The sequence below is a fragment of the Mesocricetus auratus genome, unplaced genomic scaffold (assembly GCF_017639785.1).
Source record: "Mesocricetus auratus isolate SY011 unplaced genomic scaffold, BCM_Maur_2.0 Super-Scaffold_6730, whole genome shotgun sequence".
NCBI lineage: Eukaryota > Metazoa > Chordata > Mammalia > Rodentia > Cricetidae > Mesocricetus > Mesocricetus auratus.
The window spans coordinates 81,924,525-81,942,574 of record NW_024429184.1 but is presented as its reverse complement, the minus strand read 5'-3'; the positions used below and the strand labels follow the sequence as shown (position 1 = coordinate 81,942,574).

The 18,050-nt window shown below is 42.5% G+C and overlaps 1 protein-coding gene across 1 annotated transcript; it reads left to right on the top strand.

The window, feature by feature from the left end:
• Positions 1 to 1,554: 1,554 nt before the first annotated feature.
• Positions 1,555 to 17,402, top strand: Mex3c (mex-3 RNA binding family member C). The gene is made up of 2 exons (XM_005074608.4): positions 1,555 to 2,350; positions 14,406 to 17,402. Exons 1-2 carry the CDS (start codon positions 1,612 to 1,614, stop codon positions 15,629 to 15,631), a joined length of 1,965 nt encoding a protein of 654 aa, XP_005074665.2. The 5' UTR covers positions 1,555 to 1,611; the 3' UTR covers positions 15,632 to 17,402.
• The last annotated feature ends 648 nt before the right edge of the window (positions 17,403 to 18,050 follow it).

The following is an 18,050-nucleotide window of genomic DNA, read 5'->3' as shown; positions in this document are numbered from 1 at the left end:
TTAGCTAAAATTCTCCAGCACTTCTGATTGGAGGAGATGGGAAGAGGTCTCTGCAAAACACCGTGAAGGCACCAAATAGTTCATGGAAACCAGAATTCAGCTTTCTTTTGTACTGCTGTTGTGATAGGGGCCAAAAACTACTACAGTTGCATCGTAACAAACTTTAGGCAAGTTGACAAGGGGCGGGGGGGACTTACACTTCAAAACTCGAGATCTGGAGGCTATCATGGCAAAATGAACCTGCAACGTGGCTGGTGTGGAGCAAAATGAATCGACATGTGCTATGGGTGAAAATGCACTGCACTGTTCTCAAAGATGTAGCAAGGGGTGGGGTGGGCGGGGCTAAAATACTGTAATTGTTTATTGCTCGCATGCTGAAATGGCAATACTTGTAAAGCACTGAAGTAGCTGTTATGTTGAAGTTGTTTCTACTTTAATGAGAAACTTTATGACTCCACGGTCGCTTGAATTCTCTCACTGGGACCACGCGGGACGTTAAGGCTGACCTGGAAAGGCCTCCCTGGCACTAAACGGAGGGAAAGAGCGTCCGGCACGGCACACCCAACTAATTTCCTTTCAAAATCACCGAGGACTTCCATTCAGCCCTCCGGGCCCGACAGTAAGAAACAGCGCCGACAGGGGAAGCTCGTGCGGCCGGGCGTGGGCGGCCAACCTGAGGGAGGAGCAGTCCGGGAGAGAGGCAGGGCAAGTCCCGGAGCCACGCGGCTCAGGAAGCCACCCCCGCGAGTGGCTAGGACGGCAGTCGCTTCCGCACACCGCCCAGCGGCCCACACCCGCAAAGCCGGGCTGCTCACCCAGCGCCTTCCCTAGCACGGCCTCGGATGGGCCGCAGAGACGGGAAGAAGACGGGGGGGGGGAAAAGATCCCCAGCCCCTGCTTGAACCGCACGCGCCTGCGCAGACACCCGCTCGGCCCTCGCGTCCACGGTTCCCTCGCCTCCCTCCCTCCCTCTTTCCCTTAAGGCGCCTGGTGACGTCACAAAGAGTGGCGTATAAATCGAACAATCACAGTCGCTCCCTCGTGAGCACTCGGGAGAGAGGAGGGCGGGGCGTGGGGAGGAGACGGAAAGAGCCGGCTTCGAGGACTGGCTCGTTCTCGTCATCCAATCAGAGAGGTCTGGGGTGCGGCGGGGCGGGGCCCGAGAAGAGGGCGGGGGTGGGGCTGAGGGAAAGGAACTAGAAGGCTGCGGGACGAGAGGGCGGGCTCCCGGAGATTAAAAGCAGCCAATCAGAGCGCGCCGGCTTCCTTCGGAGAGCGGCGTGGGGCGTCGCCACCGCCGCCGCGCGCGCCGGGGGCTGGTTAAGGCCATGAAACAAAAGAAACCCTGAGAGGGGAGCCGCTGTCGTTCCCACCCACCCACCTAGTTACCCAGCTCGGCTCCTTCCCCGGCCCCTCCACCCCGCCCTCGCGCGCTCCGGCGGCCCTGGCGCTCCTCAGCCCGGGGCGCGGGCGCCGCCGCCGCCGCCGCCTCCCCCGAGGAAAGGTGTTTGCGCGCTGAGCAGGGCCCGGGCCCTGTCCGCCATGGGGCCCGCCGCCCGCAGCGCCTGACGCGCCCGCCGCCGCCGCCGCCATTGACAGCGCGCCGCCGCGATGCCAAGCGGCAGCTCCGCGGCCCTGGCCCTGGCGGCGGCCCCGGCCCCCCTGCCGCAGCCGCCTCCGCTGCCGCCGCCCGCGGGAGGCCCGGAGCTCGAGGGGGACGGGCTGCTGCTGAGGGAACGCCTGGCCGCGCTAGGCCTCGACGACCCCAGCCCGGCGGAGCCCGGCGCCCCGGCGCTCAGGACCGCGGCGGCGGCGGCGGCGGCGGCGCAGTGCCAGGCCCGGCGGGCGGCCGGGCTGGCTCCGGAGGAGTCCGCTCCGCCCGGCCGCCCGGCGACCTCCGAGACGGCGGAACTGGAGCTGGAGGAGGACGAGGAGGAGGGGGAAGAAGCGGAGCTGGACGGAGACCTGCTGGAGGAGGAGGAGGAGGAGCTGGAGGAGGCTGAGGAGGAGGACCGGCCGTCGCTGCTGCTGCTGTCGCCGCCCGCGGCCACCGCCTCCCAGACACAGTCGATCCCGGGCGGGCCCCTGGGGTCGGTGCTGTTGCCGGCCGCGGGCTTCGATGCCCGGGAGGCGGCGGCCGCGGCGGCGGGGGTGCTGTACGGAGGGGACGATGCCCAGGGCATGATGGCGGCGATGCTGTCCCACGCCTACGGCCCCGGCGGTGGCGGGGCCGCCGCTGCCGCTCTGAACGGGGAGCAGGCGGCCCTGCTGAGGAGGAAGAGCGTCAACACCACCGAGTGCGTCCCCGTGCCCAGTTCCGAGCATGTCGCCGAGATTGTCGGACGCCAGGGTGAGTGCGCCGAGGTCCATCTGGGCACGGCCCTGGGCGTGGGTGGGAGATGGAAAAGACGAGCGTGCGGCGGAAAAGCGAACCCGGAGAGGCCACCGAGAAGGGGGTCCGGGAGGGACCGCGGGGTCGCCGAGGAGGAGGTGGGTCACCTTCCAAAACCCCACGCCTGGCAAGAAGTGTTAAGTTTCTCGGGCCACCGTGTCTAGTAGTGTTCACTTTACTCGGCGTACTCGTGGAACACCAGGCTGTCGTGGCAGGCACCAGAAACCTCAGCAGGGTGGTAAAAGGTCAGGTCAGAAGTTGTGGGTACGGTATTGTTTCCCGAGAGCTTCGAAGTGGCAAGTTTGTGTTAGCCGAGTGGCCTGTAAAAATGATCACCCTTCCTTAGAACAGCTTGTGCAGATGAGGGAGAAATAGACCGACATGGAGGCAGCATTTTCAAAGAACCTAATCGGGAGGGAAGAGATGTTCAGGCGGCCTTATCGCCACCTCCCTCCTCCGCTAGTCAGAAACTTGGCTTTAGAAGAGCACCCCAACTCTGTGGGTCTCAGGTACTCAGTGGACACTTTGCTCTTCTCAAAAAGATACACTGTCAGTCTTTTAGAACACTTTAGCCTGTACGGTGAAGGGAAAACTGGGCAGTTAGGAAACTAAGGAACTTTATGCATTAGTGCAGTTTTCGATAAATTTTCTTCACTTGCCAGCACACCCGGTCTGCAGACAGACTCCTCCCACATTGTTCAGACAAAGGACCTATGTCTCAGATTCCAGGAGTAGGTTTGTGAAGGTGGGGGAAGGGGGTGTACAGAGTACCTCTGTATCCGACATTTTTAGAAGGTTCTATATGCTTAGGTGCAACTTTTGCCCCTTTTACGAAAAGGGAACTACCTGCTGCTGCCGTGATACGACATGGTGTGGCCTGGTTGATACATGCCTCCTGTTGAGGACAAATAGAGACCGTGGCACTGCTGCTTGAATGATCTCATTTTCCCAAGTGGTCTAAAGTACACATAAATAATGAGATTGTTGAGGCGGTGACTTCGCACGTAAGAGGTGGCTTGCTTCTTTGCTAGGATTTTGGTAAGAAAAGCCTGTATGATATCTGGGCACAAAATAGCTTGTTTCAGATTGACTATAATCAGTTTCATATGCCTGACTTGCCAGTTGGAGCTGATCAGGATAATAGATCGTGAGAAGACTGTTTTCTGTACATGAAATAAAAATGCATTTTTTATAGAGAATGAGATGGCTTTTGATTTAAAAATCATTGAGTGCTTGATTTTTTTTTTTTTTTTTTTTGGCCTGGTAATGAGTAAGCCAAGAATTTGAAGTTGATTCAGACAGACTTTCTGCTCCTTATTAGAAACTAACAGTGTAGTAGAAGGGCTCTAAAGTAATGTGACAGTGGCGGTACTAACTACGCCAAGGCAAACAAATCATGCACGTGAGAACATGACCCTTGGAGGATGCAGCTTTGCAAACAAGGATGCAAGTATTGAACAACATAGATCAGTACCTGCTAGAGAAAATCGCCCAAATTTTGTTAATGATTAGGGTCTGGTAAATTAGGGTGATGGAAAGGGCCTTGGAAGTGATTGTTGAGGCTGTGGAATATGGAGATTTGAAAGGCATACTGGAAAACATAACACAACTTAATTCTATGTTCATTTGCTTGCCAGTTTAACATGAACTTTTGTCGTTTACATCCTTAAGCACCTTAACTGTAAATTGGTAGTGTTTATACAGATTTAAGTTGCATGGTTTTTATTTTGACTATTACATCATAAATGTCTTAGTTTTTCTTCTTAGGGCTGTGCTTATTGGTTAATAAGGATATAGGCATCTATGTCTTAGAGCATGGAGACAAATTGCTGACTGTTCTTGCACTTACTATTTCCCAGAGTTGCCGGTACTGTTAAAAGTATGCCACCTTCTATCTTAATCTTAAGGTCAGAAAGTCTTGCCCTTTTCCTGTTTTGCACCATTCAACTAGTGGATCATTGACCCTTTACCACCCCCACAACCCCAGCAGCGTGGTTATAAAGCCTGTATTTGCTCACTTCTATAGAGAACTAAGGGTTTCTAATGGTCACGTCCTTTTACTATGTGAAAATTTCTCCTTGTGACAATAGCTGTCCTAAATAGGTTTTTTATTATTATCATAATAGAAATTTTAATATAAGCTATTTTTCTATTTTTTATTCCTGTACCAAGTACAGTACACTAATGAATGCATGGTATTGGGACAGGGATACATATAGTTGAGTGGTAGAGTAGCTGCTCAGTGGGTGTTTCTTTAAAGTGAGTTTTTTTTTTTTTTTTAAGGTAAATCATAGCCAGGCGGTGGTGGCCCACGCCTTTAATCCCAGCAGAGGCAGGCAGATCTCTGTGAGTTCAAGACCAGCATGGTCTACAAAAACTAGTTCCAGGACAGTCACCAAAGCCACAGAGAAACCCTGTCTATAAAAACAAACAAACAAAAAAGGTAAATCATTTTGAGGGTTTTTTTTGTTTTGTTTTGTTTTGGTTTTGGTTTTTTTTGCTTTGGAAGAGCTAAACATTCATCCTTAAGAATTAGCCTTTCCTGCCATCTTATTTGTTACCTGACGTCCTAATTTTCTATTTAACATCTCTTAATTGGTTTTGGAAATAATTATGTCACAAATGGAGACATTCATAACTTCAGCTCTGAAGCAAAGAGTATAGGTTAAATGGAATTCTGAGTCATATGTACATAACTTGCAGATAGCCCCTTGTTCCGTTGTCTTTCAAATAACATATAGCCTGGTGACTGAGCACAAACATGTGCCTTTACACCTATCCCCAGACCAATTTTTTTTAAATTTTATGTTTATGAGTGTCGTGTGCCCCAAGAGGCAGAAGAGGGTGTAGGGTCCCTTAGAACTGGAGTTAAAGATGATTATAAACCACCATATGGTACTGGGAACTAATCCCAGGTCCTCTGCAACTGAGTGCTCTTAACTGTTGAGCCATCTCTCCAACCCCAAGACCACGTTTCTTTTTGAATTATGTGTCTATGTCTGTGTATGTGAGCGACTGACTGCAAGTGCATGCAGAGACTAGAGTCAGATCCCCCTGGAGGTGGAGCCGTAGCCACCAGATGTGGGTGCTAGCAACTGAACTGGAGTCCTCTGGAAGAGCAGTATGTGCTCTTAACCTCTGAGCCTTCTCTTCATCCCTCTTCTCCCCAGACCACTTATAATGGTGATAAAAACTGGCAGAGCATTTGAACTCCTTTTTTTACTTCCAGGAGCATATGGCCTTTGTACATGTTAAATTGGTCTTCTTGTTACTGTTGTGTTTCTTAAGTGTTTTTTAAATTAATTTTATTTAAATTAAAAACAGTCTTATTTTTTTACATACCAATCCCAGTTCCTCCTCCCTCCTGTCCTCTCATTTCCACCCTTGAGTATGTTTTTAATTTTGTGAAATAACAATATTGTTAATAGTGTAATAAAATTTATTGATTATATTATAAATTAGGAACTAGAGAGATATATTAATAAAAAATTTAAATATAGACATCAAAATTAAGTCTCAGGCTGAGAAGATCCTCAGGGGGTCCAGTGCTCAAATCCCCAGCGCCACATAAAAAGCTAGATCTTGTGCCTTAGAGCCGTAATCCCAGTTCTGTGAGACTGACAGGAAGACCCTGAGACATGCTGGCCAGCCAGTCTAACCAGGCACAGGGCTCCAGGTTCCATAGGAGCCCCCTGTCTCAAACTAGGTAAAGAACCATAAAGAAAGACATCCATCATGAACCTCCAGCCTCCATAGGGGCATGCACAGATACACACATACTAAAAGTATTGTAAAATCTTGTTTTATAAATACAGAATATGTCTGTTTTTAAGTGTAGTGCTTGCAAGACATTAATAGTTGTTGGCAAGTCAACAGGTTTTATTCTAACTCAGTTGTTACAATCCATTTAAGTATCAAAGGTAAATTACCATACAACTCTGGATACTTTTGGGGGGGTGGTTGAGACAGGGTTTCTCTATGTAACAACCCTAGCTGTCCTGGAACTTGCTGTGTACACCAGGCAGAGGCAGATGGATCTCTGTGAGTTCGAGGCCAGCCTGGTCTACAGAGCAAGTTCCAGGACAGCCTCCAAAGCTACAGAGAAACCCTGTCTTGAAAAACAAAAACAAAACAACAACAACAACAAAAAAAAGTTTCTGGGGATATAGGCCAGAAAATTCAATTTGATAATTAAGCCTTTAAGCTATTTGTTTTTAATGTTTTTGTCTGAGGGAAAGTCTCCATATTGTCCAGGCTCACCCCAAGTCAAACTCCAGATCTCTGCCCTTGCTTTATGAGTGCTGAGATTACAAGCATATTATATCACACCCAGATAGTAATTTTCTAGTACTAGAATTACCAAACCCAGCTAAATTAAATATATGCATAGCATAATGCTGTTTGAATAGTTGTCTGTGACCAATTCTAAGGATTTTATGTAACTCTTCAGTAACTATAGAATCTTTCACGCCAGTGTTTGAATTTAGGACAGTTAAGTATGTATAGTTATTGCCTTTGTCTAGTAAGCAGAAGACTACAAATCATTGCATGTAAGGAAAGACTTACTTGACCAGGCATAGTAGCATGAAATAGTAAGAAAGAAAGACTTTGCTTTGAAATACTAGAGAATTTGTTACTAAAAATCACAGGTGCCGTTGAAATTAGGCATAAAGGATTTGTCATGACACTGTTCCCCCATACCGCTCATCTTTGCCTTTTCCTCTGATGTTAACTTCATCACAGTTACCAGTAACTTGGGACAAATCACTTCCTTTAAGCCTCCTTTTTTTTCTCTTTGGAGAAAACCTGTTCCATGTTCAGTTGTGACTTCTCCAAAACCCCTACTTTGTACTGTAAGGGTAAAATTTAAGATGTCAGTAGTATAAACTCAGTGTGCAATTTAAAGTACAGGATGACAATTTCTATAAGGAATAAGGTAAAATAATGAACTTTTTAGATAGAAGTGTCTCTCTGTATTGCCCAGGCTGACGTTGAACTGTTGAGTACATGCCAGCTATGCCCTATGTGTAAAATTTTTGTAATAAGTTTCTTTTACGTTCTGTCAAACTCTAGATGAAATCTAAAATTTTCATTTTAGTGTTTTACCTAAAATAACCAGTCTTTTAAGTTTATAGTGTGTACTTCTAGCAAAGGGTTAAGGTAAACTAGAAGAGAATCTTCCAGATAACTGGCTTCACTTAAAATGTGTACTGTTTTGGTTTATTAATGGTGCTAGAGATATAACCCAGGGACTCATACATACTAGACAAGTTCTCTATCACTCAACCACATCCCAAGCCTGGTAATTCTGGAATTCTATTAACATTTTTTAAAGGGTATGAGCATAAGATCTCTAGTAAGAAAAACTCTTTCCTGTCTAATTTACATCTTCTTGCTGTTGCAGCTTTGATAAAAGCCCAAGTATAGCTTTTTTTTTCAATAAATATTTACACTACTTCTCTAACATACTTAAGGGTGAATTTTAGAGTCACTAGTTTGGGAGTGGAAAAATGGCTCAGCAAATAAGAACTTGCTGCTCTGTAATGAGGGCCAGGGTGAAAATCCTAGCGCCCTGCTTTAAGAGCTCACAAATACCTATAATTCCAGTTCCAAGATATCTTATGCCCTCTCCTGGCCTCTTTGAGCACCTGTACACACAAATGTGTGCATACACCCACATGAATACTAAAAAACACATCTAAAAAGTTTTACTAGTCCTCTTTTCAAAATGTCTTTGAAGTTGGCCTGTGCTTATGTGTTGAGGGCAGAGATCAGTGTTAGGTCTTGTCTTCAATCACTCTCCACCTTATCTTTTGAGACAAGATCTCTCAGTGAACCTGGAGTTCACTGATTCATCTAGATTATTAACTTCTAGCTAGCTAGCCTCAGGGATACTGAGGTTCTCCTGCATGTGTAGCAAGTTCTTCACCTTCTATCTCTGGGCCCTTGAAGCTTTCTTTCATGTTTTAAAGCAATAAAGCTGATCTCCTTCTGTGTGTTCCCACGGGTATAATTACATCTATAAAACCTCTTTCCAAGAGTACCTAAATTTGTGTTTAACTCAGGCCAGGAATTTCTTTTGTTAAGACAGAGTCTCATTATGTGCACTCTTGGCTGGCCTGGAACTTGCTATAAAGTCCAGACTTGCTACAAACTCATAAAACCACCTGCCTCTGCTTCCAAAATGCTAGGATTAAAGACATGTACCACTAACCTGCAAATCTGGAAGCAGAGGGTCATCTTAAATTCCATCTGCCAGCAAAGCATGTGGCACTCGTCTGTCTGAGTTTGAGGCCAGGCTGGGCTGTGTACTAGAATGCTCCATCAGAAACAAACAAAAGTTCTGCTTACCATACTTGTTACACATGTTGTGGCTACCTTCTTTGAGGGAAAGATAATCAACTCATTATAGATCGATTTTTATTAACTATAGACTCCATTGGTAGTAACATAAACAGTCGTTCAATTTTTTTTATCATACATTATTTTTTTCTCTTCTTCTGTGCAAGTGTCAGGAGGCCACATCGGGTGTTGGGGTTTTACTCCTCAGGAACCAGCCACCTTATTTTTTGAGATAATTAGACTAATCTGGCTTCACTACCCAGCAAACCTCAGCCATCTTCTGTCTCTTCCTCCACAAGGACTAGGATTATATATGCATGCCACCATGCTTGGCTTTTTACTGGGGATCTAACTCCAGTCCTCATGCTGTGTAACAAGTACCTTACTCACTGAGCTATCTCCCCAGCCCCTGTCATGCTTTTTTTTTAACTGAAAAATGGGAACAGATGGTATAGGTGGGCCATGTGGTCTTTCTACCACCATCTGAATTAACCACTCATTTAAGAAAAATGTAAACAGTTTGTACAGTTACTCTAGATATCCAAGGTATCTTTCTGATAACTAGAAAAAAGATTGACTTTTTAAGTTCATCTTTATAGATGTATTTAGAGTCTCTGGTTTATGTGACCATAGAGCAGAACTACAGTGTCAGTTTCAATCTGGAAAGTTCCATCTGCAAATGGGATGTTGAACCTAACTCCTCTTGGTGACTCTTCCACTTCTCACCAGTTCTTTTGTCGACAATTATATCTTGTCATACTTCGTAGAACTAAAAGGTGGTCTTCAAAATAATCGAATCTGGAGGCCTTATGCATTAATGATGGTAACCCGTGATAAAAAGAATACAACCCATTGTACACATGGTCCACAGAAGCATTGGGAACACACAAGAGTCATGGTTTGGTTGGTTAGTTTTAAAATGCTACGTGCAAAACAGCAAAGTTGATACTGCTATAACTCATGGCTTGAGAGCTGAGTTTCCTCTTACTTCCAAATCCCAAAAGCAGAGAGCCTCCCTTTTTTTTTTCTTTTTTTTTGGGGGGGGGTTCAAGACAGGGTTTCTCTGTGGTTTTGGAGGCTGTCCTGGAACTAGCTCTTGTAGACTAGGCTGGTCTCAAAGGATCCACCTGCCTCTGCCTCCGGAGTGCTGGGATTAAAGGGGTGAGCAACCTCTACCCCACCTCCCAACGGAGCCTCCCTTTATTTAGAGGTCTCAGCCTTGAGAATTGAGATAGAATGTTTTGTTATATCAAGGAGGGAGGGGACAACTTGGGGTTTATCTATAGCTATAAGAAAACAAATAGTAGACTGTACATTTAAGATTTGCAAATTTGAGTTTGACTTTTTGAAATCATTTATCCTGCTGATATAAAATCACAGCAATGATAGCTAAAAGTCTTGAACAAAAATAGTAAGATATTATTCATATGTTCTATCCATATTTATATTTTGAGTACACAAGTTGACCAATTTTTTTTTTTTGTTTTTTGTTTTTTGTTTTTTTTTTTCGAGACAGGGTTTCTCTGTGGCTTTGGAGGCTGTCCTGGAACTCGCTTGGTAGTCCAGGCTGGTCTCGAACTCACAGAGATCCGCCTGCCTCTGCCTCCCAAGTGCTGGGTTTAAAGGCGTGCGCCACCAACGCCCGGCCTACAAGTTGACCAATTTTATGAATACATTATATTCCATTCTACAGCTGTCTTAGCCTCATGCATACACAAGCAATAAGTAATAAAATACTGAGAGTACTTTACACTTATACCAGTATTACTGCAGGATCACCTCTACGAGCGGGATTATCGGGGCACAAGATAATTTTGATATACAAACTGAATTAAACAATTGTCCACCTTGACCAACTAAATAGTGGTCTCCTCCTCTCACTTTCACTTTCAGTCTTACAATGTTGACATTGACAGCAGTATGTAGGAAAATTAGTTTAGTTACTGCATAGATAAAAATTTCCATCTAGCAGGGCAGTGCTGGCACACACCTCTAATCTAAGCACTTGGGAGGCAGAGGCAGAAAGATCTCTGTGAGTTCAGGGACAGCCAGGACTACACAGAGAAACCTTGTCTTGGGGGAAAAAATTGTCCATCTTAAAAGCTACTTGTTTGCTTTTCTGTAAGCTATTTCTTTTTCCTGTTTGTCTCTTAGGATTTAGTGTTTATAATGGAGACATTTGGGTTGCAAGAGAGAAATTAGCCGCTTGTGAGATGAATTGTAAACATTTTACTTTTTTAGCATTTTTGATGGCTGTTGCCATGCAGCAATTATTTTTAAAATATACCACAATTTATCATTACCCTTTTGCTTCTGTTTTGCATACCTCTGGACTTAACCAATTCTTCCATTATTTTTTTTTAAATATCTGAATTTCTAAACAGGAATTCAAGATACTCCATAAAGCTCATTCTTTTCCTCTCTGCCTACAAAGACGTTATAAAATTTTGTTACTTCTCCTTAAGTTAATTTCACCTTTTGAAAACTACCTATTCAAGTAGTCCTCATCTTCATAATGTGATTGTAGAACTCATGTTTGTAACTCAATATCTTTATGTCATATAGCAGCCATGTAGTGAGGTTTCCCTACAGTCTGTGTTGAACTGTCATAAAATTTAGGGAGAGGAGTGCTTACCTCTGTGGCTTAAAAGGCTTGGTCTTACTGACTTTGTTTTACTGCCTTCCCCTGCTCTGCAAAACCAACATACATTACTGTTTGTGGGCAATGGCCTTCCTATATCACAAGTGATTCAAAGCTAGCGTATCCTATTTTTTTCTCTGACTAGTCATTAAATTTTTAGTACTAACCATAGGTCAAATAGGTGTCTTATGCTTGTAAGTTAGAACTGACAGTTACTCATACTGTCTTTGTGGTGTTTTTTGTTATTGTTGTTGTCTTGGTTGGAGTGTGCCGTGTGCACTGCTAGGGATTGAACCTAAGGGCCTCCTGCATGCTGGGCAACCACTATACCACTAAGCTATTCTCCCAGCCCTCAGCAGTAGTTATTTAGAAAGGTATCTTAATTATCTGTTGATTGGTACTAGAAAAGATCAAAGGAGACAAACTTAAAAATTGCCTGGTTTTTTGCAGGATGAACCAGAGCTGTCTGTTACTGGGAATGAGGTTTTATTTTTCTATGTGGTGTGTTATATACCCATATGTGCAGGAGCCTTTTTCCTTGAGATACAATCTCTTTATTGAACTTGGAGCTAAGCTCATAACCAGCAAACTCCAGAGATCCTCCTGTTGCCACCCTCTGTTAGCACTGGGTTGCAAGTGTACCTGCAGTGACTTTTCACATAGCACTGGGACTTTGAGCTTAAGTCTTCATGCTTATGCAACAAAAGGGCTCTTACCCACCAAGCCATGGCTGCAGCTCAGGAATGAGGTTTTAGGAGGCTGCCTTCTTACCAAGTTGTAGCCTGGAGTGTAAACTTGTGTAACTGAATGATACTCATAATCTTTGAAGTATTTTGCCTTTCAGATTTTCTTAGGCATCTCTGTGGGTTGCATGTTGTCCAAGGGATGTGATCTCAATTCTCAGCCCCAAGCAATACCTACTATGAGGAAGATTTGACTGTATAGAGACAAAAATAAATTACTTTGATCACCCAGTTCATTTTTATTGTACAGTAAAAGCAATTCTAACTCATTTTTATTCAAAAGTAACCATCACCCATTTGATTTTAATGTAGTTGACTGTAGATGTAGTCTTACTGTAGCATTTAGAAAGGTTTTCATGTTTCACAGTAATATGTTTTGCTTGTGATTTCTTGATAGATCCCCCACCAAAATAGCCCTAATGTACTAAATTAAATGCTTTCCTTAAATTTTTGGTTTGAGCCCTACAGCTAGGAGCATTGTTTGTTTCTTCTTTGTCTAGTAGTAGAGTTCTTAAGTTCTCCTTGTTCTCTTAAACTATGTAGCCAGCAGTAAGATTTCTAAAAGTTAAATAAAATGAAAGGGAAATAATAAGATACCTGGGAAAGCTCTTTGAGGAAGAGTTGCTCCATCGTGATGTCACACTCGTTGGTGCTTGAATACATTTTGGTTTCAGAGAACCTGAGACTGGGTTTTCATGGTAATGTATCTAGGACCCAGAATGGAAAGGTAGCCATTTCTTTGTAAGTTCCACAGTTGAGGAACAAGACCCTGATTGATTGTGGTTAGGATCCAGAAGTTCCATAGTAGGTTAAGCTCTTTTAAATATGCTGTAATTTAATTTGCATGGACAGTCTCCTTTCAGTATGGGACCAGAAGGTGAATATCTTGAAGGCCAGGGATTAAAGGGAGATTTGGGTCCAAAATAACATATAAGAAAGGCCCAGTGTTCTAATACAGAAAATCAACAACCTTCCTTTCCATAAATAATACATGGCAACCAAGTAGTATATATGGATAGTCAATTTCCTGATTTGGTAATTTAGAAGATAGATACATAGCCATAGCAGAGAAGGAACATTATTGAGGACAAGGTACCTAAACCAAAACCAGAGGGTTAATCAGAGCTGAACAAAACAGAGCTGGAACTAAAGATGCAAAAAGAAGATTTTAGTCATAGAAACAAGAAAGCATGAATGTACCATAGGTTGAAGTATTGTACTATAGAGTTTAAAAGAATAGAGGAATTGGTATAGGAAAAATGAAAGTTAAAAACTCAAGAACCAGCTGAAGAAATGGTTTGTGTGCCATATTGTTTGGACTATCAAGAAACCAGTAAAATACTCTGTGCAAAGAAGTGACCATAACCCTTGCTATATTGAGAAATCATCTTACTAGAGAAAATAAAGAGAAATAACTGGAGTAAGGTTGGAGACATTTGGAGTTGTAGGCATGTGGGCTCAATTATATCTAACTATATAAAGCCTTAGTTTTTACCCATTAATGACTTGAGAGACAAGAGGGGGAAAGGAGCTTAAGAAAAAAGATCTGCCCAAATTGTGGCTCCTATACTCAATATATAGCACCACCTTTTTTGAGAAAATAATGGTATGATATAATCATGAGAATGAATATATTCTGGGAATCTGCTTGTTACTTTCTTTGAAAACTACAGAGATTTGTTTGGAGATTTATGTAACCTGCATAATTGGTACTATAATTCTGTGATCAAAAACAGTTGATTTAAACTTAAGAATTGATTATAAAAAAGTAAATGTGTCTCCCATGTTGTATTTTATGTACACTTGGGGGGTTGGGAACCAAAGCTTTCAGTTTAGATTTAAAGCTGGTGTTCCTCTAGTCATTTCCCATGAGTCTGCAATATTTGTTTCCTCAAATGGATCAAGAACTTTACAGCAGGCACAAAATCATTGTGCATTACTTTTTTTAATCCTACACTTTTGTGGTTGTCTCCCCATATATTTTTTAAAAAGGCTTTTTTATTACACATTTTAATATTCAAGCTAGTTTTTAATTTACAAATTTTATTTGCCTGAGTACAACTATCATTAACTAGATGGCAATAAATAATTGTTTTTTACTAAGCCTAGAATTTAACTGGGCTCTGAAGAAAGATAGCCACTGGCCATGGATGTTGCTTTCAGTAGAATTTACAAAGTCATGTTAAAGCATGTTAAAGGGCTTTTAGTTTGAAAAGAACTTTTCATGGCTTGCCTTTACAAATACTTTTAAAGTAGATACTGATCCTGAAATGTTTTCTTTTAACAGGTTGTAAAATCAAAGCACTGAGAGCCAAGACAAACACATATATCAAGACACCTGTTCGTGGTGAAGAGCCCATTTTTGTTGTCACTGGACGGAAAGAAGATGTTGCCATGGCCAAAAGAGAAATCCTCTCGGCTGCAGAGCACTTCTCTATGATTCGTGCATCTCGAAACAAAAATGGCCCTGCGCTGGGAGGGTTATCCTGTAGTCCTAATCTGCCTGGTCAAACTACGGTTCAAGTCAGGGTTCCCTATCGTGTGGTAGGACTAGTAGTTGGACCAAAAGGAGCAACAATTAAGAGAATTCAGCAACAGACCCACACATACATTGTAACTCCAAGCAGAGATAAGGAGCCAGTCTTTGAAGTGACAGGGATGCCCGAAAATGTTGATCGAGCACGGGAAGAAATAGAAATGCATATCGCCATGCGTACAGGAAACTATATAGAGCTCAATGAAGAAAATGATTTTCATTATAATGGTACCGATGTGAGCTTTGAAGGTGGCACGCTTGGCTCTGCATGGCTCTCTTCCAATCCAGTTCCTCCTAGCCGTGCCAGAATGATGTCCAACTATCGAAATGATAGTTCTAGTTCTCTAGGAAGTGGTTCCACTGATTCCTATTTTGGAAGCAATAGGCTGGCTGACTTTAGTCCAACAAGCCCATTTAGTACAGGAAACTTTTGGTTTGGAGATACACTACCATCTGTGGGCTCAGAAGATCTTGCAGTAGACTCTCCTGCCTTTGACTCTTTACCAACATCTGCTCAAACTATCTGGACTCCATTTGAACCAGTTAACCCACTCTCTGGCTTTGGGAGTGATCCTTCTGGTAACATGAAGACTCAGCGTAGAGGAAGTCAGCCATCAACTCCTCGTCTGTCTCCTACATTTCCTGAGAGCATAGAACACCCACTTGCTCGCAGGGTTAGGAGCGACCCACCTAGTACAGGCAACCATGTTGGCCTTCCAATATACATCCCTGCTTTTTCTAATGGTACCAATAGTTACTCCTCTTCCAATGGTGGTTCCACCTCTAGCTCACCTCCAGAATCAAGAAGAAAGCACGACTGTGTGATTTGCTTTGAGAATGAAGTTATTGCTGCCCTAGTTCCATGTGGCCACAATCTCTTCTGCATGGAATGTGCCAACAAGATCTGTGAAAAGAGAACGCCATCATGTCCAGTTTGCCAGACAGCTGTTACTCAGGCAATCCAAATTCACTCTTAACTATATATATATACATAAATACTATATCTCTATATGGACTCGTAAAGGCATGGGTATAATGGTACCCCCAGTAAACTTCCTAATGAATTCTTATGACTGTTATCAGGCTTTATTGGGATTAGGCTAAAGTTGTTAGTACACTTATAAAAGGCTGCTATGGTAACACTAAACCTAAGTGGTCTCTTGTCTATCAGTTTGGTTTGAATTATTAATACTATCTTATAGACTCAGAGACATAGCTTGTATAAGAGTTGTTAAAACTGAAGTGCTGTGTAACCTATGAGCAAAATGTATACATCTGAGATTATAGTCAGTGGGTCCCAAAGCCTAGCCACATGAAGAGTTTATGGAGGGTGCCTGGCATTACAGATGACTGACACTTCCAGTGCTGCCTTCTTTACACTGCCAGTTTTGACAAAACAGGTTTGTTTTTTATTTTACAACTTCTGCCTAATTCTACAGGATTGCAAGTAACTTTTTAAAGCATTGTGATTACTTATTAGTAATAATAGGGCTGATGGCAGTTTACTAGATCACTGGTTATAATTTGGGACAAAAACTGCTACATTGACTTTCATCTCGCCCAGAGTGCTGCTCAAGGCTGGTGTGTTCAGTGGATCAGGAATACAATTGTCTTTGATTGTGAATTCCTTCCTACCCATTGCCTCCCTTGGTGAATGTGGAAATAGCCGCCTGGGTTTTCCCATTTCAGGATGGGCTTTGGGATGCACCTATATTGGCTGAAAATTTTGAGAATGCGAACATTCCATTCATTAGTCTGATCAAGCTATTAATATTTAGACTGTAGATCAAAATGTGAAACATTTTATGTTCAATCCATATTTGTCTTGCACATTATAAATATATTTTTATTTTTTAGTAATGTAGGGGATGGGGAGGGAGATAATAATGCCCTTGGCATAAATTCATGAAAGCAGCTCTGACAACCTCCAATCAGTTTACTTCATTTCAAACCTATTTCCAATCACAACAAAGATTTCTTTAAAACACACTTGTACATTTCACCTGTGGATGTTTTAACTTCATCCTCAGTATGTCCCCAAATTTGCTGGCATTGAAAGGACAAAACATTATACTGGTGGGTTTTTCTACTAATTATTTTTTGAAGCATTATTTTCCCAACACAAAAGAGCTTTTTTTCTCAGTATAACAAAAATTGAAATCTTATGTGTATTCAATAGTAAATAGACAAACTTTATTTTTTATTTCCACTTGAAGAGTTACATTTCGTATAAAGTTTACAAATAACGGTTTTTATTTTGATTTTTCAGTATAAAAAAGTTGCCTTGATGGCATATTATGATGTAATGCTAATTGCTTGTAGGATAGTTAATTGTCAGTATTGAATTCTTAATCTCTAGCTGCCGTCTTGTAGATATGGACAAATGTCACCAAGCATGTGTTTTATATTTTGTTGCATCGTACACTGCAACTAATAAGCCAAGGAATCGACATATATTAGGTGCGTGTACTGTTTCTAAAAACCACAAACTAAGAATGATAAATTATCGATATAGTTTAGTATTTGCTAATTTTACTACACTCTTTTGTTATGTATATGTAGGGAAGTCATAGGGATTATAAATTCAATTTGAGTAAAGTTTAAAACCATATATTTTATGATAAAGGGCCCTTAACTTAAGATGGCCAAAGCACTGATATTATATATTTGCTGTAAAGAGAATTATAAGAGTTTTATTTTTCTGATATTAAAAGTTACTTAATAAAGACTTGTTTCCATTAACTTGAATGTATTCTCCTTGGTGTTTTTTCATATAATGACTATCATTTAGTCTTACACAAAAGGAATTACTTAAAATTTTCTTATCGAATTTCCCCACTCTAACTTATGCTCTTGGTTGTAGTGTCATGAGAGTGTGTCTGTCTGTCACTGTCTACATACACACATGCTCCTTGATGTTAAATATGTCATTTCTAGTCTACATTTATCTTTCTGTCATTGTCTACCTTACTTTATGAGACGAGGTCTCTGACTGAGCTCATTGATTCTGGTAGACTGGCTGACCATAGAGCTCCAAGGATCTACCTCTCTGGGCCTGCCTCACTCTACACCCAGAACAGGCATTCCAAGTAATCACTGCTGCTGAGGGCTTTCTTAAATCCTTTCATAGCAGGCTTCGCCAGCCTTTCATTTCCTCAGCCTGAAAGTACAGGTTTTAAACTTTTGATTAAAACTACCTTCTGAAAGACCACATATGGTTGACAAAAATATTACACCATTTGCAAAATTGATTTGATTGGAGTCAATTTTTGCCATTTGGTTAAAAAGAATAAAGGAGTCTTTAAGATTGATTTATAATTAGCCTGGGGGTGGTGGCACACAGCACTCTGGAGGCAGAGGCAGGCGGATCTTTGTGAGTTCGAGGTCAGCCTGGTC

Coding starts and splice junctions, on each gene's coding strand:
- Mex3c (XM_005074608.4), top strand. CDS start 1,612: ATGCCAAGCGGCAGCTCCGCGGCCCTGGCCCTGGCGGCGGCCCCGGCC. Junction 2,351..14,405: donor CGAGATTGTCGGACGCCAGG/GTGAGTGCGCCG, acceptor TTCTTTTAACAG/GTTGTAAAATCAAAGCACTG.